Raw genomic sequence first — 27,273 nt, 5'->3', positions numbered from 1 at the left:
CCTTAGATTTTTTTTTACTTATTCATCTACTTTATATTTCATTTGTATTTTGTGGCATTCATGTGGACGGCAAAGTAAGAATTTCATTGTACAGGGAAACACGTTTCCTAACTGTGCATATGACAAATAAACACTCTGTCCACACAGTTTACATTTTTCTCAAACATTTAGTATTGAAGCAAGCAAATAACATTTAAGGTCAGTGACCGTATTTAGGTGCGAACAGCTCAGAAAACTTCACAATGAAGGGTTTCTAAGGAGGGCACGCATCTACATATTGGTAACATGTTTTATTCATATTGTAACATAAAAGAAAATCCATGATTTTAATGTGATGCTACACATTTGGCTGGCCTCCAGTTACAAACCCACACGTTTCTCTCACCCATTGTGCATCAGAAAAAAAATTCACAGTCATATGGCTTCTACAAATCATCTACAGTGGCTTAAAGGAGTTACATTCTTCCTTGAATTTATGACAGCTAAGTGAAAAACACGAATAAACACTTTGACCTTTGACAACCTTTATCCTGGGTGGCCGCCTTTTCCACAGCACTCAAGTCAACACCAAAGTAGTCAGCAAAAGAGACATGAAAGTTCTTCTTTTATTTCTTTTCATTTCAATTGCTCTGTGCACAGATGAGTGATAGAAATAAACAATAGTGCAAATGCATTCTAACCATAACTTTTTGTAACAATGTACATGAAAAAACATAGAGGTAGTTTTTGTCTACATTCATACATGTGTGCATCACACAATAACACAGGCTGGAATAAATTAACATGAAAAACAGACCTCAGCTAAACACACATACTGTCACCTTGTCACACTTGTCACATGCATCTCTGGTTAATGGGGTGCTGCCAGATCCATCTTGCTCCTTTAAGAAGATGAGCTTATTAGATAGAAAGGGAGGGAAACAGAAATAAGAAGAGCTTTTTTAACATCCTTAGAAACTCTATCTTTTTTCCTTTACCACTTCTTTCTGTGTTCTACGTCTGCTTGGCATCTGCCAGTAGATCCCCTCTTGTTGTTTCTTCTCGCTCTTCTTTTCCCCCATTTTGTCTTCTCTTTGCTCTTCCTCGTTTATTTTCCTCATTTGTAAAATACCCAACTGTCTAGATTCATCATAAGGGAGAAGGCTTCACTGCAAGTAACATGTAAGAGAGGACCATCAAATATGTATGTCCTTTTATCATAATTGTCATTGAAACGTCTTGTCGAGCTGTTTTGTTGGATTCCACATGAAGGCACAGAGGAGCTTTTTATTACATCCTTTTCAGAAAGGTCCTCCTGGCACTCTTGGATGATTGATCTTTCCTTTATTTTCTGCCTGCTTATATTTCAGTTTTCTCTCAACTCTCCCAGCCTATATAATGTTGGCTTTTGTTATAAGCCCATATAAAGTACTGTAATACATATCTTTCTCCAACATTACATTGTATTTGTCTTGCTTGCACAGAATGACGAATACAGATACCACCATCTGGGAGTTATTTCTCTCACTCAGGTGCAGCCAATCCCAGCTGGCATTGGGCAAGAGGTGGTGGGGTACTCCCTGGTCAGGTTGCCAGTTTATTGCAGGGCTGATGTGGACAGACAACCAGACACACTCACACTCCTAGGGGCAATTTTGAACTTAAGCTGCACAGGGAGAAAATGCAAACTCCACACAAAAATGCCCCCAGTCTGCCTTGGCTCAAACCCAGAACCTTCTTGCTGGACTCGAATGCCCAAGTATTCAGATATTTGTTTGTTGGGAAGGTAATCGGTTTTCAGTTTTAGTATTTGTGTGGAAAGCGTTCGGGTAGCAGCTTCTGCTGATCGTCTCTGTCTCAAGGTCATACCAGCTGTCGCTAACTAACGTTGACTCTGTGACTTAAATTGATGACAGGACAGAATGAAAGTGGCTGCAGCCGATCTTCAAATATTTACCGATTATTATCACCGAATGTCCAGAGCCCATGAATTTTGGAAGTCAGTTAGAACAAACACTGTTTGCAGCCAAGTGTGAAGCGACAGTAATGGGGGTCAACACCTACATGTCTGAGGCCATGGTACTCTGCCAACAAACAGTGAATTGTCCCCTTTGTGCTGGGAGAGAGTAATTTTCCCAAATTAAGGACACTAAGTATCATGGGATCCTGTTTTTGATACCAGCAGCAGCAATGCAGACACTGTGGTGCCAAAGGCAGAGCTCAGCCTGAAGGAAATGCTCACTATTTACCAGCTGATCAGTGTTCCAGCCTTTAACTATAGCCAAGATCATGGATACAAGCTTCAGTGACTTTCTTTTGAAGGTTGGCTGGGCTCATGCTCTTAGATAGTGTGAAACCAATTGCTGCTTGTTTGCACTGAACAACTCAGTTGAGGTTTGGGCATCTTATTCACATGTCTCATGGAAACTTCTCTGTGGATGTATTCCAGGAACATCCAACTGGTAGGAGACCACGTTGGCAGACCCAAAGGGATTACATATCCAGAAATATCTAGAAATACCTTGGTACACCCAAGGATGTGGCTAGGGAGAAGGACATATGGGATTGTTGCGACCCAGAGCCAGACAGGTGTGGGAAAATAGATGGCTAGAGCTGAGAAGTGTTAAGTCGTTTAGCTGAATCACAATATGTGCTCAGTCCAAAAGCAAAGCAAATTCGTATCACATTTTTTCACTCTGATTTTGCTGCTGGATTGTTTCAGGTGTTTTTTTTTCCTCCCCAAACAGCCAATGTACCAATTGTACAGATGTTAGCTGTAAGCTAAATAGCAACAGACACTCCGACTGTATCCGTGTGAGCGTGCCTACAGTGGGTATGGAAAGTATTCAGACCCCCTTAAATTTTTCACTCTTTGTTATATTGCAGCCATATGCTAAAATCATTTAAGTTCATTTTTTTCCTCATTAATGTACACACAGCACCCCATATTGACAGAAAAACACAGAATTTTTGACATTTTTGCAGATTTATTAAAAAAGAAAAACTGAAATATCACATGGTCATAAGTATTCAGACCCTTTGCTCAGTAGTTAGTAGAAGCACCCTTTTGAGCTAATACAGCCATGAGTCTTTTTAGGAATGATGCAACAAGTTTTTCACACCTGCATTTGGGGATCCTCTGCCATTCCTCCTTGCAGATCCTCTCCAGTTCTGTCAGGTTGGATGGTAAACGTTGGTGGACAGCCATTTTCAGGTCTCTCCAGAGATGCTCAATGGGGTTTAAGTCAGGGCTCTGGCTGGGCCATTCAAGAACAGTCACGGAGTTGTTGGGAAGCCACTCCTTCGTTATTTTAGCTGTGTGCTTAGGGTCATTGTCTTGTTGGAAGGTGAACCTTCGGCCCAGTCTGAGGTCCCGAGCACTCTGGAGAAGGTTTTCGTCCAGGATATCCCTGTACTTGGCCGCATTCACCCTTCCCTCGATTGCAACCAGTCGTCCTGTCCCGGCAGCTGAAAAACACCCCCATAGCATGATGCTGCCACCACCATGCTTCACTGTTGGGACTGTATTGGACAGGTGATGAGCAGTGCCTGGTTTTCTCCACACATACCGCTTAGAATTAAGGCCAAAAAGTTCTATCTTGGTCTCATCAGACCAGAGAATCTTATTTCTCACCATCTTGGAGTCCTTCAGGTGTGTGCTCTTAGGAACCTTAAGTGCAGCAGAATTTTTTTTTGTAACCTTGGCCAGATCTGTGCCTTGCCACAATTCTGTCTGTGAGCTCTTCAGGCAGTTCCTTTGACCTCATGATTCTCATTTGCTCTGACATGCAGTGTGAGCTGTAGGGTCTTATATAGACAGGTGTGTGGCTTTTCTAATCACGTCCAATCAGTATAATCAAACACAGCTGGACTCAAATGAAGGTGTAGAACCATCTCAGGGATGATCAGAAGAAATGGACAGCACCTAAGTTAAATATATGAGTGTCACAGCAAAGGGTCTGAATACTTATGACCATGTGATATTTCAGTTTTTCTATTTTAATAAATCTGCAAAAATGTCAAGGGTGCTGTGTGTACATTAATGAGGAAAAAAAAGAACTTAAATGATTTTAGCATATGGCTGCAATATAACAAAGAGTGAAAAATTTAAGGGGGTCTGAATACTTTCCATACCCACTGTATGTGTTTGCATTCAGAACAGTCTCTGAACTCAGAACTCACCACAAATAAAATTTCTTTGTTATTAGCTTCCACTCTCTCTCTCCTTTTTCCTATCTTCTCTGTATGGTCAAGTAGATTCATTCCCTGGAATATGCATGATTTGTTTTACTCAAGTTGGGAAATTTTCAGCTTGCACAGACATGTCTTTAGATCAATTTGTGCAAACACTTGCTGGCTAGATGTCAGTAAACAAGATACTTGGGATGTTTTTTTTTAAGGTTGAAGAGTTTCTTATAATTTTCACTTCAAAATTTCTTTGAGAATGACTCCCTTAAAAGACCCTACTGGACTGTATGTCAGAGCTTTATTTTATGCAGCAAAAATACTGCATATAACTCTACAGTTTTACAGTTCAGCACATTTCTATATTTTGAAGACGGTTATTTCCCCTGAAATAAACATGCACTAGAAAATAATGGCTTCTCTGTTGTACTGAACATATTAAAGAGGTTGTAAACATACTTAGCACTGGTTAGAAAGCTGTCCGTGGAGTGTGGAGACTGCCTGACTTTGATGACTGCCTCCTTTTTTTGTTTACACTTTGTTAAGTAACAAATGCACTTTCCTCACATATTCCCTTGGTCACATTTTTTTCATTTCCATGCAGCTGCTGTTGGTGTTTAGTTAGACAAGCAGTTTTTCATTCCATTGTGTACATACACGCACATCTGTGTTATTGTGCTACATTTAAGCCCCTGGCTATGAGGGTTAATACAATTTGCTGATTAGACAAAACGGAGAAACAGGACGACACTTGTGCACACAAACACACACGTGCACAGTGCTCACTGAGATCATTTAAATGGACATAATGGGCACAGCACTATAAGTGTGTGGGTACACAGGCATGACTTTGCGTGATGTGCAACTATGTCATCTGATGCCTTGGAAATATGCAGATGCAATATGCAGAATGCATACAATTAAAGCTATGGTCAACAGAGAGACAGATGCAAACTCCTGAACACAATAAAAACACACAGTTTATGTGAATGGGAAGTCTCCCACCCTACAGAGGAAGTGATATTAACAGCACTGTGTTTTTTGTTCTTTTCTATTTCACGCTCCAGTCAAGTGTCTACCAGTTTGCATCTCTCACTAACACTTCTACATCTGTTGAAATGTAAAAAGAGAGGCCGCAAAAGGAAAGTGAGAAAATAAGAGACAGAACAAAAGTAGAAGTAACAATGAAACAGTAGTTAAGGATGGGAATAAATGAAGGAGAGAGACTAGCCTAGGACCGAGGAAGAAGAAGGATGAAGAATGTAAAATAGGGAAGCGACTTGAGAAGAACACAGAAGGAGGAAGTGATACGACTATATTGGGAGAAGTGGAATGGGTGGTGAGATATTTTTTAAACTGTTGTTAAAAATTTTGGAGTGCCAGGTGTGTGTGTGTGATACAGACACTTCTCCAGTGTTTATCTTTAGTCAATGGCACTTGTGTTTTAAAATAAAGTTTGTGTCAGCACAGTGTGAGGCTACCTGTCACTGCCACATGCCTCTACTTCTTTTTAATTCTACAGCTCTCTGTTTGTTTGTGTCTGTGTGTGTGTGTGCGTGCAGGTTTCAACCAGCCGGCCTGGTGGAGAGAATTCAAGCTATAGCCCAGAACGTCTCCAACATGGCCATCCGAGTGGAGCAGATATTGCAAAACAGCATGGTACAAGGCCGAGGTACAGTATCGCTACAATAACTGTGATGCAACTTTGTTTAAAATAGCCATGCATGGGACATACTGTACCATAGTAAGTTTAACAACTGACAAAAGAAGTGAGTGTATGACTTAGGCAACTGAATATAACTTGAAGCTGGACTTACACACAGCTGTTGTCTTTGGGGAAAACTGCTGTTGCTTACAAGGGAATACAAAATAGATCAGCAGACAGACAGTAAGAGAGAGACACACATTGGTGTAAATGAGGATGCCTGACAAAAATCACTTCTGATCTCCCGTTAGAATACAGTTTGACATCTTTTTACACACAAACATTAAACCAAACAAACAATATTGGAACAAATAACAACAAAATAAATATTCAGAAACATCAACCAAAATCTCTAAACATCAAAACCTTGCTGCAGTTTGACCTTCTGAGTGTCAAAATCAGGAACAGAGCAGGTTGGTTTTATTTTACTGTCCTGTTAAAATAGTGTATGTGAATAATTGGGGATGCACACTTGTGTATGCGGGACACTGTTGTCATCTCTGTATTGCTCCCATCCAACACTGTCGTTTTTCCGCTTGCACTTTTTTTTAATTCAAGACCTAAATAATACAGAACTTATACCAGTTCAGTGTGCGCGCACACACACACACACACACATCATTAAGCCACATTATGATCCCCCTTTTTTCCTCCTCTCTCACTTTTTCTCTTGAGGGTAATTACCCAATTCCTTGCATGAGATTAAATGAGCATTACATCTCCTTTTGTTTTTTCCCTGCTGCATCTGCAGAGACAGCGGCACATGCCAAAATGAAAATACTGCTGCTTTCTCTAATCACAGATGAATTGAAACACTACAGGCAGACTTTATTATCATACGGCTCAGTGGCAGTTTATCTCGTGGTCAGGCATGTGCGAGAGAGAAACAACACAAGCAGGAGAGAGAGACGTGACACAGAGGATGTGATTAGAATTTCTTTCACTTCAAGCAGTGATGGAGGTTTTTTTTGTTTCATCTTGCAATTACTTGACCACATTTCCAGTAATTGCTATAGTGGTTGTTATTATAATCATATTTGTAGTCAGTGGGTGTTTCATTTGATGGAGAGAAGCCTCAGTGAAGGCTTATGTGGAGAAATGTCTTTTTTTCATTAGGTAAACAGACGGCATCTAGAGAGAAGGTAAATTTGTTGGTCTAGAGAGAGGGGATGGGTTTCAAAGACTGAGCCACAATGAGTAAAGGAGGCTGCATTGGTTCCTTCACAGACTCTATTATTTCAGTTCTCTCTCTGTCACTCTCTTTTCTTTTTTCCTCCCATCAGCAGTAGAGAGGCTGTTAACTAAGTCAGTGGAGCAATTAATGCAGTGAGTGTGGGCTAAGTGAGCAGACATGCTTGCTAGCGTCACCCTAGGATGGTTGGCAGCAGTGAGAGACGGGCTGTGCTGCTTTGTCGGGCCCAATGAACAGTGTGCACTGCAGTCGAGCAGATGCAGTGCGATGATGCAAAGGGGGGACCTCGTTGATTTATGGGCACAGACAGCACATATGGCACATACTGGAAATGATGATGTTGAGCGAGGAAGTGAACATTGTCATGAAACACCCACAGGTGAGTGGAGAAAAGCTGTCAGTGTGAGTGATACAGTCACCTGGCACTTCTGAGGGGTGAGCCTGTGGGTTAGACGCCTTCATGTCTGCAGTCATTCTGTGAATGTTAATCAAATAAAAGCTAAATTTTAAAGAGGCTTTGACAATTCACCATATGCTGCTCAGTGAGCTGATGCTGACTGGTTGATGCTGGAATTGTTATCTTAACTGGAGAAAGAATATTTACATTAATACCAATTATTTTAAGTTAGCTACTATAAGTAAGTGAGGCTAACTAATGAAGTTGAGTAATTGTAGGCACTGATTTGTAAAAATGGGTGGTTCCCTTTGTGTCTCTGGCCTCTTTCCAGAAGATGTTCAACCTAAAAATGTTTTATTACTGAAGGAAAAATTTCATTCACTGTCTTTTCAGTAGTGAGAGATGGAACATCAAGCCAGTGTGATGTACCAAGAGACCCACGATTCCCCGAGTGTCCTGGGAAAGTAGATGTAAGTGTCAGTGTTTTATTTTGAAATCAAGGGGTGTTCCTAACTTTTTTCTGTTATTGACACTACTGCTGAAACCCAGCTGTGAAAGGGTTGAGAGCCTTTTATTGTCCCTACAGTACTTCTCAAGGAACTGTAAACACCCACATACAGGTCATGAAATAGTAGCACTTGAGATCAAAATCTCTAACCTTTGGTGGGTGTGACATGTATCATGCAGACAAACCATGCCCAGTCCAGGGTAATTACTGCGTATCAGTAGCCTATAATATCCCTATATAATTATCAATCAACTTTTTTTCTGAATCATATACTACATTGTGTTTCAATTCAGGAGCTGCATCCTTCGAAGGATGTGGTCTATGAAGGCCTTTGTAGCCGTCGTAGACCGCAAAGGTCAAACTGAAATGAGACAGTCTGGTGTATGGAATATTTTATATTTGTTATCAAATGCTCCTGCCCTTACCGCCACATTACGAAATGCTGCGCTTGTCACCTAGCAACCTCGACAGCTGGGCTGCTCTCTGTCGGCATGCAAAGAATCTTGGGATAGGGTGGGCTGCGAAGGATTCACCAGCCTTCATTGGCCGACGATAAAATGACATTTCTCGGCCGCATTTGAAGGAGCTTTAAAATGAGACAGACCTGTCACAGCACTGTGACACAGTTGGTCTTCAAATGCAGCCGTCCAGGGATGCATCGCCTGAATTGAGACATAGCTATAGATTCCTCACAGCCTGAGGGTAAAACATCCATGGCCATGAGAACCACTGTGATAGAGAATAATTACCACTGCTCTTTGTTTTTGTGTGTTGCTACAATATTGATTTTTCAACCATACATATTTCCCTGTGTGTATTCCCCAGTGGATGCGTGCGCGCTGGACATCGGACCCTTGCTATGCTTTCTATGGGGTCGACGGCTCAGACTGCTCTTTCCTCATATACCTGAGCGAGGTGGAATGGTTCTGCCCCCCACTGGCATGGAGGAACTACAGCAGCCCCCTCACGCAACATGCACAGCAGGCAAAGGCTCCTAAGAGACAGGTGAGGGGCAGAAATCATCACCAAAACAGACAGCAACAAAAATAAAAAATCTAGAATTACCACCATGCAGCTGTATGCCTCCACCTACCAGTTAAGTTGCAGTTTACATGCATGTTTATCCAAAGCTGTCACCAACACATAGGCATGAAAAAAGAAAGAGTTACTACATAGACTAGGAATTCCCAAGTTTTTTGAGCCCTGATCTGAGTCATTTAATATTGGGTATCTGTTAATCAGTCATTGTGGAGAGCTGAACTACAAGTCTAGCAGGCAGAGACGGACCAGACACAGTAAAGTTGTGTGATTGAAGGACTGTACTTTGATCGGCTTGATTTTAGCTGATATTGCTCCATTAAAATATGTCTGGATTAACACTCATATCAGTCTTTAGAACTGGCTCGGGAGATGTTTAGTACATACAGATACTCAGAAATATGTATGCACAGTCAGTGAGGGCAGCCAGTTGACAGCTGATAGACGTCCAGTGTTTGGAGTACCTCCTTAAAGAAGCAACCAACAATACTGCTTAGATGCATTATGAAAGCAGAAGTTAACATGACTACTTATATAAAATCAGCTATACACAACCTGCCTATGACAATAATGTTGTGAATACTTCAAAGCATTAAGATCCTTCATTACATTCAAATTAATAATTTAAAACTCATTAAGGCCTTTAAGTATTTTAATGATTTATGACTTGAAAATAATCTCTAACCATTATGTATAGTGCAGAAGGTACAAAGGAAGAAAAGCTAATGATGAAATCAGTGTTCTATTTTTGTCTGTAATATGTGCAGATATAGTGTGTGGGAGTATCATCGACTTTACTAGGTCCAGGTATACAAATCAATCAATATTCTGCAATTTTCAACCTTTTCAGCCAAAATAAGTGGTGGTTGCTCTGTTGTGTTAATCAGCATAGAATGAAATGGACACTACTGTGTGCTAGGGATGTTATATTACCTTGTCTACAATAAAATGCCACTAACATTGGTTTATTAGCTCACAACATTAGGAAATCTCTCTAATGGGCAGGATTTAGCTGATTCATTCTTTCAGTTGATACACCAGACAGTGTACTAACACAACAATACATGAAACTCAGTGACAGCAACTTTGAAGGAAATAATAGCCTGCCTGACTGTTTCAGTGTTAAGATGAATCCTATGATGAGACAGGAGGCGGTCAGGACAGTTAAAATACTTTAGGTGGAACATAGTTTTTTTGATACCTATAACACACAAATCAGAGGTTAAACATACAGTGTAATAATGCAAAGTAACGTTCCCCCCAGATAAACACAAATACAGATGTTTGAGCTCCTGTTTGTTACTTAAAACAGCCAAAAAACTAAAATCTGTCCTGCTACTTCAAATATTACTAGCCTGCTCATCAGCAAGGTTATCACTGGGGATGCACCACTTTTTTCAGACCAAGTACAAGTATGTGTACTTACACTTGAGTGCTCGCCGATACCGAGTACTTAATAATGTAGTGCTTCAATTCATTTCAATTCAATTTTATTTGTATAGCGCCAAATCACAACAAAATGTGTCTCAGGACACTTTACAAAGTAAGATCTAAACCTTAATATAAAAACAATTACCATAGCTACCATAAAAGTGCTGTGACTTTAGAGTTTACTTTTGTGAGATTGACTTTATGATAGTGATTAAATAGAACATCCTATGTAAGGGGAGGCTGTGCAACTTACCTGAAGACTTGTGATAAGAAACACAGCACTGCCACCATTGCTGGCTGTAATACGGTGGATTTTAACCTTTGTAGGAGAGACCCTGTGTTAGAACGTATTGATTTCACAGCCCCCTGACCAGAACGTCACAGTTTAGGAGCACATATTATCGCAGTTGGCAAGTTAAATCTTTAATGTAACGAGGCCGCATGCTCTTATGTTAAGCTGGCTGCTGTGTGTGGCTCCATCCTGTCCTCTCTCCTGGACACACACCTGCTCCGCTGCAGACGAGCTGCTGGTCTCAGCCTCCACGTCCACAAGGATTCAACCCATTGTCATACACAGAGCTCATTTGATGTCACCACTTTAGGACTGGTTTCCTTCCCATTCACACCAGTTCACTACAATCGGCAACAGAATGAACAGGACCAGGCATTTTGATCGCAGGGAGAGTGAAGACGTCTCATTTTTGCAAGTTTGTTGTTGTGTTCTGTTTCTCAAACAGGTGTGTGATTAGTTGCTCTTTCCATCACTTTTGGTTTTATTGCACATTTCCAGTCTTGACATTTGTGTTAAATGCGACCTCGTGCCTGTGTGAGACGGGGAGGGATGGACGCTCACACACACACACACACACACACACACTCAAACAGAGAAGCTGAGGTCACAGTTGGCTTTACTTTTGTTGTCATCACTTATCTTAACTGCTGAAATTTCTTCTCTGCTGCCCAACGACCAGCTCAGCCAGCATGAGGTTAATATAATGCTGCTGTTAACTGGTATCAGTGGACAGCTTTTAGGGTAGGGTACTAGAGGGTGGTATCAAACCCAATACCAGATACTGGGATCATCATCGGTGCATCCCTAGTTACAATGAAATACTGCAGTAGTATAAAATAATGGGCAGTTAGGTTAGTAGTGCCTTTGGAAATTCATAAAATATCGTGAAGGTAAAAATTAGGGCCAGGTAATGCAGCTCGTAATTCGGAACAGCCTTTGCTGCACTGCACCCTGTTCACATTATTTTTTTCACTTAGCTGTCATAAATTCAAGGAAGAATGTAACTCCTTTAAGCCACTGTAGATGATTTGTAGAAGCCATATGACTGTGAATTTTTTTTCTGATGCACAATGGGTGAGAGAAATGTGAGGGTTTGTAACTGGAGGCCAGCCAAATGTGTAGCATCACATTAAAATCATGGATTTTCTTTTATGTTACAATATGAATAAAACATGTTACCAATATGTAGATGCGTGCCCTCCTTAGAAACCCTTCATTGTGAAGTTTTCTGAGCTGTTCGCACCTAAATACGGTCACTGACCTTAAATGTTATTTGCTTGTTTGTCATATGCACAGTTAGGAAACGTGTTTCCCTGTACAATGAAATTCTTACTTTGCCATCCACATGAATGCCACAAAATACAAATGAAATATAAAGTAGATGAGCAATAACACAAATCTAAATAGGCAGTAAAATCACAAATCGAGGGCACTTTAAAGCAGCAAGTGAAGGGAGCAAATAAAAATACAAGAACACAATATAATGCAGAGAGAATATATGCTACGTGGGAGCCGTGGCATGTTAAACACGATTTCCCTTTGTGCCCCCATCAGTGGTCAGGGCTAGGATAAGGTTAGATTCAACTTAAGTTGCTAAGGGGAAACATAGCTCCACAAGGGAACCCACTCCAACACAACACTGACATAACTGGCTTGTAAAGTCTTTGTCTGGGGCAGGGAGGAGCGGAGTGGGCAGCAAGCACTAGCTAGCTAACTGCCTCCCTGCCAATGAGTTGCAGTGACTTCTCCGTCCTGTTTCACGATGATCATCCGACATCTTTAGTGGTGTGTTACTGGACCTTTGAGAGTGGTTAACCTATGTTAAGTAAACAACCATAACATTAACGTCGAGAGGCACCGTGTGTTGAATATTTGTTGCTAGGTTAATCCACAGGACCATAGACACACGTTATATTATGTCTGTGCAGGGGACAGTTTGCCTCAGTAGCTGGAAAGTCTTTCAGTTCTGTTGAAAAATCACTCTTCATAACATAATAATCATCTCCCACATACTGTATGTTGTGATTTTCTGTTTAGGCTTTTTCTCCTAATATTGTTTAAACTTGCACAATACAGACTTTACTCCATCACTTCATTCTGTTTGCCACTAGTTCACCTTTGTCTGACCTTGTTCATGTTTTACAAATTAAAACCCGATCGCCCTCGTTTTCATCCTTTACCCTCTCTTTTTCTCTAAATTGACTGAAGTAATGCAGTCAAATTTGTATTTCTTATACACAAATGAAAACACACTAACATAGTGTGTTTATAGTCCAAATTATGTGACTTGTCTAATTGATGTATCTGTTTACACATTTATTAGTATATCAAGTCATTATCTTGGATATGGATTTGTTTAAAGATTTGATTATGACAGTTTGACTGAGAAACATTAAATCTTTATTCTTACTTTTACTGTTGCTAATATTGACTGGCCTATACTTTAATATTAACTAGTTTGTTCCTCACATTGGTGATACAGTACAGCTGAAGGTGTCTTCTGGAACCAAGCCTGTGCAGTGATATTCAGGTGCTTTGGATAAAACTGTTTACCAAATTGAATAAGAAAGTCTTAACAGTGCATATAATGGTTGGTGTTGTCCCCAGTTACAGTAGCTAGTATCAGGCTTTTATAGCATATGCTTGGGAAGACAAGGCAATCCTGTTTAAAATAATATGTGTGCATTGTGCTCGTGGTTTCGCCTTGCTTTTTACGCTTTATATGTGGTAGCAAGAAATTGTCAGCAGGCGAAGCAGAATGCCAGTGTAAAAATAAAGGCTGTTGTCTCCATGTTACCCTGAGACCCAAATCAGACACCAGCACAGGCTGGGCCGAGCTTGTTCGGAGAGGAGAAAAAGTTGATTGCTTGTTTTTAGTATTAGTTAGAAAAAGCACTGCATGCTGTTGTAACTTGTTTCCAGACTTTTGTGTGACAATGTAATGAGCCACTGAAAAAGACGAAGAAGACTATGGGGGATATTCACTAAACCTGTCACATTACAGTCAGACATGGAAAATATTGCAGCACCACAATTTTTTTTATTTAGTGCCGTATTTGCCAAAACTGATGATGTAAATGAGCAAAACCCCACTGTGACTTCTTAGTAAATATAAACACACAATGTCACTGTTTAGCACCACAGAATTAAGAAAACAATACCTTAGTAAATATCCCCTTAAAGGTCTACGGCTTTGTTAGTGGCACTATGTGACAGTCTCACTAATTATAACCAAAACCAAGCAGTCTGATAGACGAACCAAAGTGGAAGCTGAAAAAAAAAACATAGAAAAAAATCATCAGGACTTGGTTTTAGGTAGAAGACATTTCACTTTTCATCCAAGAGGCTTCATCAGTTCTGTTTGACTGGTGGTGAACAGTCCAGATGAGTTTTTTTTTTTTTTTTTTTTTTTTTTTTCTTTTCAGCTTACTATGACCTGGATGACTGAGAATTTGCATGGACATAAACCAAAGTAGTGGACTAGTTGAAATTTTTACCTGATAATGCCATTAGATGATATGATGATCACCGAAGTTCACGAATTACATGATAATCTGTCCAACAGGCGGCTTTCCGCACAGACCTCTCTGTACTGCTGGACCAGGTTGGGACAGGAAAAGAGTCCCTCAGCTTTATGAAGCGCCGAATCCGCCGCCTCGCACAGCAGTGGGTAACAGCTGCTAACCGTCTGGATGCCAAGTTGAAGCAACAATGGAGGGACCAGAAGAAGGTAAGAGAAGGAGGGGGCAGATGGATGATGGAAGGTACTGGGTAAGAATGTTGCGTCGCCTGTGTTCGTAACTGTGATAACATTTTTTTATCATGGCTAACTACAAAGTGCAGCAGAGAAAAATGTTGCAAATTCAGTGAGAGCAAGAACTTAAGTGGTTTAAAGGTGACACTATCTTAAGTATAGGCATTTACAAGACTCAAAGTGACCTAAGAAATGGCCTTAGAGTAAAATGGGGTATTCAGAGCTGGCTAAAAGCATTTTGATTCATGGGTACCAGGTGGGAAACACTGTTTTCCATTCAAGTAGTTAGGCACAAAAACCCTTTTTCAGATGCTTCCTCATTGTTCACTGTTTGAGTGATAATAGCAGGCAGGAGAAAACTGATAGAGGAAGTAATGGTAGCTTGTCATCCGTTGCTGCTGTCTGCATTCTTTTTCTGTAATTGGTGTGTCTTTGTGCATCAGTTCAAAATAGTTTCTAAAGCCGCATTGTGTAAAATAAGAATTTACTGCAGTATCATACTGTTAAACCTCATTTGTCATTAAAGCTGTGCAGTAGTGATTTGGCTACTTCGTGCTACACATGGCATAGGCTTAGTGTGAAATAAAGAGAGGAAGGATGATGATGAATGATTGGGATTATGACAAAAGCAAGGACAAGAGGAGGATGGATAGCAGTGGGGAAGGACGCTGTAGAATATGGATTAGGGGAGGACTGACGGAGGGAGAGAGGGGAGCTGTGAGGCATAGCTGAGATGAGCAAGAAACAAAGACTGGGAGGCAAGGGTGCCTGTGGTATTTCATCAAAAAAGGTATGAAAAATAAAAAAAACTGATTGTAATTTAAAGGCTTACTTTTCAAAATGTCAACGAAAGCACTTTTGTATCTGATTAAAACTTTGGGAGGCTTAGAAACTTTTTGCTGCACATAAGCTTTCACGCCTTTAACACCACATTTTAGCTTTGTCGAGCCTTGCTGCCTATTACTTTTCTTTCCATGCACTGAGTAGATTCATAATCTTGTAGTTAAGAATATGATGATAAAAGGATGAGACAATGTGAGAAGGCAGATTTAGTATACATTCTGCTGCTTCTCTCCAAAATGACCCCCCACTTTCTAAAATAAGTTACGGGGTGAAATAGTCCTCTGTGTTTGTGATTGATGGTCTCCTTTCTTTTTGTGTGCTGAGGGGATTTGTTGTCTCCTATCATGTCTCTGTGGCTGCTTGAACTCCCTATATGCCTCACAGTGTGCTGCTGTTATCTCAACAACACATGTACTGGTGTAAGTAAGAGTTAGCCTTGGCTGTCAAAAGCTGTTTATCACAATAATTTGAAGCACAACAGTATGGGTCTGTATGTGTGTGTTTAACTGATAATCAGATATCACTGTAATAAACAGCCAAAGACAGAATCTCATATATTTTGTTTGAAAATTCAATCTGTCTGTTTTGTCAAACTTGCCATTTCTTAGTTGCTCTTCTCCCTCACAATAAGATTAATTTAAACGTTAAAATAAGTACTAAAACAAGGAAAATAAGATAATACATAATAATAAAAGGAATCAGGTGAAGAATCAGTCACTTCAGCGCTGACAAGGAGAACGCTGTTTGATTTTAATTGACCCCGACCTCGGAAACAACACTGTCTGATGTGAAATGACTATGGCCCTGGACTTGCCTTTGACAAAATCCCACTTCCAATAGCAACTTCAGAATTCTGCTTGAGTGTGCAGCTGTGTTGATTCATTCCTCTTTCCTTGTTTGGTTTTCTCTTTGATTGTAAGCAGTGTGATGTTTACTCCAAAAAAGAATAAATTAGTAGAGCAGAGAGGCAAGTATGGAGGGAGAGAGAATCTAGAAGGAGGTGTGTGTGATAAAGATGACTGAGCCTGTGCTAAATATTCTTGGAAATCTGTTTTCTTTTGTGACTAATCTGTCTGTTTCCCGAGTGTTTGTGAAGTTTGTAAAAACACAATCCATCTTTTGCTGCACTACATTTGAGAGAACTCATCTTTTCTCAGCCTTTCTTTTGTTGCTGTTATCAAACTTAATCAAAAGCCCGGTCAACCCATTTATTAGAACATAGCAGATGGAACATTTTGCACATGACAGAGTGCTGTTCTCTTTTTTCCAACTAAGCCATGGGATGCTGGAACGGGTTGTAAGAAACAGCAGCAGAGAAGACACTGACCTTATCCTGTTAACCTGCGACTGTGCATTCACTGCCTGTCTGGTGTTAATTTAAGCGTCTCAGCAAGCGACTTCTTGTGCATCTCTACCTATATGGGGTGCGTTGTGCATCCACTTTTTAGTGTATTTGTCAGCATATGCCAAACTGCTAATTTGCCTTCTCCCTGCGTCTGCCCTCTTGGGAGCTAATTGACCTCCGACTGATGAAGTGCAGACGGTGTAGGAGACTAATGGGATAAGGAAGGTGAAGTCAGGACAGAATTGGGAGGTAAGAAAAAGCCAGGAGGAAAGAGTATGGGAAGGACATAGCTTGGAGGAATATGACAGCAGGGGAAGCAGCAAAGACGTGAGGAGAAAGTAGTCTGTGGAAGCAGATGATGGAGAAGGTGAAATTGAGGGCAGACCAGTGATGGCAGGCAGCGCCAGCTTGTGTTGCCACCCGTGGCCTTCCATTGGACAGCTGCAACCTTCACAAGGGCCACAGAGCACGAGCGAACAGGGTCTCTCCCTCTCACACACACATCCTAAAGTCCTTCACTAATAGATGCCGAGGCAGGTTTATCATTTTCTTATTGTTAGACTCTTAGTGATAAAGGCAGTGGAGTGGAACCTCATACTAGTGAACCACTTCTACTCTCCTGCTGTTTTATGTACATGTCAATGAATTTTCAACTGTTTTACTTAGACATATTCTCACATTACAAGAACCTTTCTAACATCAGCATATAAATAACCAAAATATTTCCTTTTAAATGGCTTGTCCAAGTTGTATGATCATGAAAGAGCATTCAGAAAAGAGAAGATGTTGCAAAAAGACCTTGATGTGTGGCATAAAATGTTTCGTGAGAGGGGTGGTGCCTGAACACAAGCGCACAGGCAGACGGGGCGTTGTAAAGGTGAGCAAGAGATGTGAGCACAAGTGTCTTGTTATTGTACCTCTGCCTACTGTATCTCAGTGGGTTTGGCAGGTCTTTGTGTTCAATCCCCATGAGATGTTAAGCACAACGTAGCTTTAGATCCTTTTGAGAAGCCCCTGAGCTCACAGTGAGCGAGCGTGCATCCATGCTGAACACGCAGAAGCATCCACACATGGTGGATTCTGACTGGAGTTCACTGATGTATGTCAGTGCAAAGCAAATAAATAAAAACAAATACAAAATTCATTAGCACAAACACTCAGACACGCACACACAGGAGTCCACTGCATAAAGAGCTGCACACTCTCTTTGTTTGATCAGATTCCAGCAGGAGGCAGCTGGCTGAGATTAAGGAGTCTATAAAGAAGTATAGCTTTAGCTTCACATCTCCCCTTGTTGTTGACTTCCCACTGTGTGGCTTTTCCACCCGTTCTTGTTTTTCAAGCTAGCGCATTAGCAAATAGGAGATTGTGTTGGTGGTGAGATTGTGCGCCACTGATCTGCACAGTAAAACATGGTGCAAACCACCCACAACAGTTTCCCTCTTCTGTCTGTTCAAGTCATTGATTTGCAGTGTACTGTGGTGATAGAAAGATTATTTCTCCTGCATTTGTCTGACATGTCTCATTGAACTCCACTCTAATTCTTTTCCCATACATACCCATTAACATTTGCAAATGGAGATAAATTCTGCCTATTAGGGAAAAAGTAAAATCCTGCTCATCAGTCTAGATCAGGTGCAAGTTGCCAGGTTTAGCAAAGCACTCTTACCTCTCTCTCCCTGTTAACTTTACATTTGCCAGTTTGTTAGTGTCCAGTCTACCGATATTCATCTCTGCTGCCACTCTGTGACATTTCTTATACAATATGTATTTAGCAGTGTTACTGTGCTGCTGCTGGTGTGTGAAATTCAGTTCCTTCTGTCAATGTTTTTGCATGGTGGCCAGTTTTTGTGTGATACACCCTCACCAGCACCACAACTGCCACCATCACAAAGCCAAGAGAGTGAATAGTATTGGCACCATGAATTCTCACTCTCCCCATCTGCCACCCAAACTGTAATTAAATTTCACTTATCTTTTTTTGCTATGAAGCAGAAGTTAATAGATCAGGCTTATTAAATCACAGGATTTTTCATGCCAGCTGGAGTCTCACTGGAGCCTCACTGACACACCATTGTGCAATGTTTTACACACATTTTGTACACATTAACTATGAGACATGTGTGCAACAGCTTAAGCATTTATAGTGGATGTATATGGCTATAATAGACAAGAAGCTTTTATAACTGCAGTACAGCAGTATATACATGTAACTAAATTGAATTCTTCAATATCAATGTCAGCAGTCTTCATAAAAAGACTGCTACCAACTACTGCATTATCTTTCACATATATTTATATACATTATAAATAGGGACATTTTTCAGTTTTTCTTCATGTTTTAATATGATAAATATTGTATTGTTAACTTTTTATCATGGCAGTGTCACTAGTACTTCACTCCACCTTCTACGGCTAATCCAAAAAAAGGGCAAAGAGGTGGAGTGTGAGTGGAGCTTGCTAGACAGCTAGTGGCCAGCCACCTACGGCAGCACCCTCCTGCCTGTCACTCAAAGTGGCCATGCTCTTAATTTCTCAGCATCTGAGGTTGCTGCTTGGTGCAACTGCATGTGCGACATGAACTGTCATGCCTCCAAATTTGATCGGCACAGAAGCAGAAATCTCTGAGTGATCAGCCGGGCACCTGCCAAGGCTGGAGCTTCCTAGACACCTAGGGCCCAGCCACCTACGGCAGCACCCTCCTGCCTGTCACTCAAAGTGGCCATGCTCTTAATTTCTCAGCATCTGAGGTTGCTGCTTGGTGCAACTGCATGTGCGACATGAACTGTCATGCCTCCAAATTTGATCGGCACAGAAGCAGAAATCTCTGAGTGATCAGCCGGGCACCTGCCAAGGCTGATCACGGTGAAAACAGGCCACTTCCAATCTCCACTGAACGATTGGCACATCTCTACTGAAAACTTCAAGCATTAGTGCATTGTGGTTAATATGATGTGATGGAGAGAGTAATAATAGAATGCTTTGCAGCACTTTTCTAAAACAGCTCTTAGAAGTGTTTAATTCTTACGTCTGCATTACAAAGCTGACACAGAACCCACATACAAGCAGAGAGAGGAGTAGCATAGTAAACAGTCACCATCAAAATGTTCTGGGAAACTTGACACAGTTGGTCTTAAGCTCATTATGCATGTCATGGGGTGAAGGTTGCAGGCTCCACATGCCAACAAAATCAGCGGGAGTTGTTCATGCTGCCTTAGCTAATCAGGATTACCCAACAGAGAATGTTTGGACAAGGCTGTGTGTCTAATCCGCTGTGAAAAGCAACGTGTTGCTCATTTCTCAGTGGGTTGCACTAATCATGCATTAGCTAGGTGGACATGCATGACAGGACTGGAGCCTGCAAGTGCAAATTTGTGTGACAGTGTAGCATAGAAACCATGATAATTCCTTCATATATTTTCCGGTTCCATATAGTTTCCGGTTTTGTACCAGAAACAAATTCATTGTGTGTAACATACTTGGCCAATAAAGGTGATTATCCTTATTACCCTTATATATGGTTTTTAAAGCAAACATTGTCCCATTGGGTGCCTGGGAATTAATTACAGCAGTTATCTGTACCAACATCTGGAAATATGTTGTACAGTAAAGTTCAAAATGATGGATTTTATACATGTGCATTCTATTTTGTTGGAGCATGAGGGGATAATTCAGTGGGGATTTCAAAGAATTACTTTTGAGCAATTTTCTTCTGGAAGACACTGAAATTCTAATGATTCTAATCCTCAAACTCATTAAACCACTTTGCACTGCAGAAGCTTAACTACCAAGGAGCTTAACTTTATTCAGTCTGCACACAGACAGTATATAAATAATGCAAGGTAAATCTGATTAACTTAAATATACTTTATAATATACACGTTATGCTTGTATAAGTTATTTGACCAACATCAGGATATGTTGTGTGATAGGTACATGTATATAAAAAAAAATCAAAGGCACTCACATGAAAAATGTAAAACCTTTCTTCAGATGGCTAACATGTAGAGGATTAAGAATGATACATGGTGGTTACAGCACATGTGTAGCAGCAAAAAACTGAGCTGGCCAAAGATTCCCACCCCTAATACATACTGTTTTCAAGCAGAGCTTTGAAGCTTCTCCTCAAAGTTTTATTTGAACTCTCTGCTACAATGTGTCTCTGTTCCCCTTCAGATCCTGGTCCATGTAGGCTTCCTTACAGAGGAGTCTGGAGATGTTTTCAGCCCCAAGGTGCTGAAAGGAGGTCCTCTGGGAGAGATGGTCCAGTGGGCTGACATCCTCACTGCCCTCCATGTTCTTGGCCATAACCTCAAGATCTCTATGTCTGTCAAAGAGCTGCAGGGGTGAGTTACTGTCTGCTCAATGTATCAGTCCAATGCTGGAATGTTGGACTTGTTAGTGATGATTGGTTCTGATAATGCACGCAACTCCATTTTTCATCAGACCAACCCTATGATATATTTTTTCAGTGAACCAATGCATGCTTTGTTGCAGAAAAGACCAAACTATAAATCTACCTAGTCTGGCTGTAGAAGGAGTGAATACTGTAGGTAGTAAGAATGTAGAAGTAGCAGCAAAGATTGAAATTGTTGAGGAAAACTAGAATAAACCTCCATCTGAGCTGGCTTATTCAGACAAGCATATACATTTGCTTTTAAAAGAGAAGGTTTGACTGGGGGGAGATCAACCAATTATTTGAAATGCATGTTATTTTCCAGTATAAATAGCTTTCAAGAATATTCAGCCATGGCTTCATTTAACATGTTTATTAGGAGGGTTACAAAATGTCTGCCACAAAATGACCCCTGATGACAGATGTGACAACAAACAAGTGACCGTTTATGAGCCTGCTGTTTTCACTATGCTCTTGTACTCCCACATGATGTGTTCAAAATAGTTATGAGAGCATTGTACTTGAATTAAACCCCACTCCCACTTAACCCAAAGATTAGGCATGAGGGTTTGTGGGACCTGTTGATTTATTTGTTGCTGTACCGATCCTGTACTGACACACTACGCAGTCTCCCTGTCAGAGTGATGGTATTGTTGTGCCTCTTTATCCCCTGCATCAGCACGTTTACATGTTTCTGCTGATGGATATGCTGTGGAGCCACCACATACACATATAGGCAGATGGATGTAAATCTACCCTGTTAGGAAGAATCCCTCGGGTTTGCTCCACTCAGTCTACTTTATGGCCAGGACTGAATAAATCACTCGGGTTGTCAGGCTGAAGACGGATGGGTGACATTGAACAACAGGATTACGAATAGGTATGAGTTTATGAAGACTGCTAAATTATCCTATAGATGGGTGATGTCTTTGTTCAGCCTTGATTGTCCCTCAGCCATCGTTGATCATCCCGATGACAGACAGCATGTAGATCAATATAATGATGACTACAGAGACCCCCGCTGTACTCCGCATTTTGCACCGTGCACTGCTTGGGACAACTCTCACAAATCATAGAAGAAGTATTGTATTGATCCCCAGCCTTTGGCAGTCATTTTGTAGACATATAATGTCTCTGCAGGGAGCAGGAGAGAGTACGACATTTGAGAAGAATTTTATGCTTAAAAAAATGAGTTTAGAGATGGCAGGGACATTTACAAGGCTGAGTTCAGTTGTCAGACTTAAATGGATGGGAGGATCATTTTTACTGCGCGCATGTCACGATGGAGTCTTGAGACCCACATTTTAAAATTGGTCTTTCTCACCTTCTGGATTGTGATGTTTTAGGCAGCTGTGCAGTATAATCTAACATAATCAGCATGAAGACTTGTTTTGTCCACCTCGCCCACATAGAATGGCTCTGGAAGGAAAAATGAGCTTTTAGTTGAGAATTTCTTGGAGAAGCCATCTCCTCTTTTTTCAAACTCCTTTGGATCCTCACTCAATCCTTTAAAAACACCGGTGGTGCCTCCTGATGTTAATCTTTCCATATGGCTCACTGCAGAAAAGTGGAACAGAGGCAGGTAATGCAGTGCGCCTAGTTGTTTTTTGTCGGTTTTTGTTCTCACACCTTTCATTTCCCTTGGACCCTGCCTACAGTAAGACAAAACAGTGTGTTAAAGTTGAAATAAGGTGATAATGTATTTGCTGGAATGATAATGGAGCCTGGCTGTCACAGACTTGTGCAGTATTATAAAAAATAACATGCTGCACTCTCTTTTCTTGTCTCATGTTCCCTGCAAATCTGTTAACATGTTTATTAACCTTTGTTAATGGTCATTAGAATATATTACATTACAGTAAGGGTCATGATTTTCACACTGGACCTGGTGCTAACATGTTATTATGTAGAAGGTGCTACAAAGGGTCAGTTCAGTCAACAGGCAAACGAATCAACAGGCAAGTCAAAATCAACAAGAAAACGAATGTTGGTTAAAGGGGATACACCACTTTAGATTTTTTGTTTCAAATGCATATTCATTCACTTTATGTCCTGCCCTGTTATTAGCTACAACTATAAAGTAATTTGTGATTTGAAAGCCACAAGTATTGATTTTCTGTTTGAGAGCACTGTGAAATATGCAATGGGTAAAAGCATTACTTATGACAATAAACTAATTAGAATATTCTCTTAATATAAAAACTGCAAGCTGCATTTCTGTTCAGTGGTTTTGTTTTACCAATGTATTATATTCTTAGATACTGGCTTGATACTGTATCATGCAATTGCAATCATTACTGTTAGTCAGGCAATCAACAGGAAAAGGGGAAGTTATAGTTGGTGCCTTACACCACATTAACACCTTGAATCACATTTGACAACATTTCACACAAAATATCCATCACATGCAAATGAATAAGTGCATTTTGTCAGTTTGTTTCCCAAACAGATGTCTTGCTGTTGCTGGTGATGTTGATTTATTGTGTTTCCACTGGTGTAATGGAGGTAAAGAGGTATACTAACTGATAAACAATGTCCTGTTGCATCTTTTTGGGTAAATAATATCTTCAAATCTTTTCACATGCGCAGTTCAGCTTCAAAATTTTACTTGTCATTATTATTATTAGTTCTATTATAGTTTTATTATACAAAGTATTTTGTATTACTTTTACCCAAAGACAGGCGGGTGGCCAGATCGACAAAACCTGACAGACGCACACAGATGAAAATGCAGGCAAACAGTCTGACAATCTGGATAGGCTGCCCATCTGAGACAAATGGAAAACCAGGCAGACAGACAACAATTGCCCCAGAATGATTGCTTACTGAAAGTTGAGTCCAAACACAGATTTGGAAACAGATTTTCTTAGGACAACACTGAACGGTTTTAGAACAAAACAGAACAAAAGGTGCCTAGAGCCCATCCAGCTCCACAATTCCACAACGGCATAATGGTCTGTGAGTGAATGTGTGCACACAGTCTGTGATGATACATTGCTCTTATAGCCACATCTGAGAGTTGAGACTGGTTGAAGAGGAAGCAGCGGGTAGCTGTAATTGGCCACCGAGGGAATGATTAAGGCTGGAGTTGTGTTACTGTAAACATGATAACATAGAACATCAGGACCGTCATCAAGAAGGCACAGCAGAGGATGTACTTCTTGTGCCAGCACAGGAAGTTCAACCTGCCCCAGGAGCCGCTGATACAAGTCTACAGAGGAATCATGGAGTCTGTTCTCTGCCCATCCATCACTGTCTGGTTTGTCTCAGCAACCAAACAGGACAGGAACAGACTCTAGCGGACAGTCAGGACTGCAGAATCATCTGTGTCAGCCTGACCTCCATGGAGGACCTGTACACCTCATGGGTCAGAGGGAGGGCAGAGAAGATTTCTGCAGACCCCTCACACCCTGGACACAAAGTGTTTGATTTCCTCCCCTCTAGACGGCGTTACAGGTCACTGTGCACCAAGACAACCAGACACAGAGACAGTTTCTTTCCCCAGGCCATTACATTCATGAACAGCTAGTCTATGGTTTGCTCATTTTAACTTGCACTTTCTCAACTTGTATACACCGATCAGACATAACATTATGACCACCTGCCTAATACTGTTTACATAGGAGTCAATGTGGCACTCGTGTTACTCTGAAGCTCACTGTGCATCTCCTGTGAATCCATTTACTTCCAGTTATACTGTCAGGAAGAGCACAGATGTGTCTACAATTCAGTAGAAAAACATGTGTAAAAGGAGTGAAAACTGTGGTTGTGAGGACAAGTTATAGATTTTTTTAGACAAATTCAAAAAACTTTAAGCCTCTGGCTGTGGCTATCGCTGGCACAGAAGCATAAAAATTGAACTACACTGAAATCTTGAGGTGTTGATGAAAACTTAGGATTTCTATATTAATTTGAATCTGTTTTCTTGCAGGCTGCACTCTTAATGATACAGGAAATCACTGAGTCTCCTTTATTTGTGGCAGAGCAGAGCTGAGTCTCAGGGCTATCACTGTGTGAGTGGATGAGAAAATGTGTGTTGAAAAGGGAGTAGAGAAAAATGCTGAGCTGGCACCTGTGGAGGTGAAATATAAATATGCAAATACGGGTTCCTTGCATCGAGAGTTTTTTAGATAAATACCATCTCTATTGTTTTGAATCTTTAACTACCTTCATAGACAAAGCATTTCACTTGCACCATTTACTTGCCCACCCAGAACAGCGCACTCACCTGAATTAATTCAACACAGATTTTCTCATCTTCTCGTCTCTGCTGACTCTGCAGTCCTCACAACGCAGGCTAACGGAGCAGCTTGATGGAAATTTTGTGACAATTAGATTGGCAAGGCATCTGTGGTGTGGTGGAGGGAGAAAAGAAAGGATGCACCGCTCTACATTACAGATTGGAGGGTCCAGATTACTGGGTGGCCAGATCGACAAAACCTGACAGACGCACACAGATGAAAATGCAGGCAAACAGTCTGACAATCTGGATAGGCTGCCCATCTGAGACAAATGGAAAACCAGGCAGACAGACAACAATTGCCCCAGAATGATTGCTTACTGAAAGTTGAGTCCAAACACAGATTTGGAAACAGATTTTCTTAGGACAACACTGAACGGTTTTAGAACAAAACAGAACAAAAGGTGCCTAGAGCCCATCCAGCTCCACAATTCCACAACGGCATAATGGTCTGTGAGTGAATGTGTGCACACAGTCTGTGATGATACATTGCTCTTATAGCCACATCTGAGAGTTGAGACTGGTTGAAGAGGAAGCAGCGGGTAGCTGTAATTGGCCACCGAGGGAATGATTAAGGCTGGAGTTGTGTTACTGTAAACATGATAACATAGAGTCAATGTAAAAAAAGGTGGTCATTGTCTTTGTGTCTTAGGATATTGCTTTATTTTACAGGTCCACTGTTTCAAAAATAATTTCTTGGAAATTTCCTGTAAAGAACCACATATGCTGTTTGGTACTAATTACAGAAAAAGAGAGACGATGTTCCGAGACTGATTTTTTTTTTTTTTTTTTAAGTTTGTCCACTGAGTTGTACTGACTTTATTATTGGCTTCAATATTAATTTTCATGAAATTCAATTTAAACCCCATTTAATATTTGCTATTCATTTATTTATTATTCAGAATGTTATTTTTTATTTATGCTGACCTTCGTGGTGGTTTATAGACAATTTTGCAGTTTGCATGTATAGTTCACTTTCTGCCATCTGAATAAAAGCCTCAAGTTAGTACAAACTTAGCAAGAGAAATAACTAGGAGTGTACTGTACCAGTGGATCACTCTCTATTTAACTACAGTCAGTGTCGAATTATATGGTTCCTTCCTGGAAACATCTCAGGAAATTATTTGACAATAAAGTGGAATTTACAGACCTGTAAAATAGTGTTACCCACTACTGTAATAATATATGGAAAAAAAATCTGATAATAGCTTTAGTATATACAGTATGCTATGTGGTAAAACAGCCTGGATGTGAAGACTGAGAGGACAAAATGATGCAAGATGATGAAAAACACTGGACTGAATTTCTTGGCAGTTGCTATTGAAAACTGTTTGTGTTAAAATTATCATATTGTATTGGATTCTTTCTGAACAATTGAGCTTTGTTTGTCACACTTTCTTCCTTTTCTTCTTTGTCCACTGAAGCATGCAGAAAATATAAAAAGATTGACTGCAGGGTCCAGTATCAATGCATTTTTTTTTAACAAATACAGACCATTAATTGATTATGCTTTGCTTATGTGTTTTACATAAGTATAAGACAACAATGTTGATTTTAGTTGAATTCTTTTTTACATAATTATGGTCTTAAGCAATATTTTAGGCAATATACAGGTATGTGATAAGATCTAGTACGTTTGTGAGTAAATAGGTTTTTCAATGACATTTATTTTTCTTGGAATCACTATGTTTTATAAATTGTTTTGGTCCCACTGTATAATTAATTTAAAACTCAAATGAAAGCAGTATTCTCCATCTCTGTCTCTCAGACTCACCTCTCGTGGGTAGTTGAGGATCATATCAATAACAGCAACATCTCCAGTTGGACTCTAACCATAGACCCTTTTTACGTGTTATAACCTCCCTCTCCCTGTGGTTTCTAGGTGTCTCTATACTATCTACTCTTAGCTATTGATAAAGGCAGAAAAGTCAAAAAGAGAAAAACCTTTATTAAAAAGCCACTTCATGT

At 40.4% G+C, this 27,273-nt stretch overlaps 1 protein-coding gene across 3 annotated transcripts in view; it reads left to right on the top strand.

The window, feature by feature from the left end:
• Positions 1–27,273, top strand: part of LOC109966254 (alpha-1,6-mannosylglycoprotein 6-beta-N-acetylglucosaminyltransferase B-like) — a 133,555-nt gene that overhangs the window by 59,953 nt on the left and 46,329 nt on the right. For 2 of the 3 annotated variants that reach the window (XM_020610967.1, XM_020610966.1), the window contains exons 4-8: positions 5,727–5,836; positions 7,852–7,928; positions 8,792–8,971; positions 14,293–14,457; positions 20,846–21,015. In XM_020610967.1, coding sequence (XP_020466623.1) covers positions 5,727–5,836; positions 7,852–7,928; positions 8,792–8,971; positions 14,293–14,457; positions 20,846–21,015 — 702 coding nt within the window. The remainder of the gene's footprint in view (positions 1–5,726; positions 5,837–7,851; positions 7,929–8,791; positions 8,972–14,292; positions 14,458–20,845; positions 21,016–27,273) is intronic. The other variant, XM_020610968.1, reaches the window with a different exon arrangement.

The sequence above is a fragment of the Monopterus albus genome, unplaced genomic scaffold (genome assembly GCF_001952655.1).
Source record: "Monopterus albus unplaced genomic scaffold, M_albus_1.0 scaffold108.1, whole genome shotgun sequence".
Taxonomy (NCBI): domain Eukaryota; kingdom Metazoa; phylum Chordata; class Actinopteri; order Synbranchiformes; family Synbranchidae; genus Monopterus; species Monopterus albus.
This window is presented reverse-complemented; position numbering and strand designations above follow the sequence as displayed.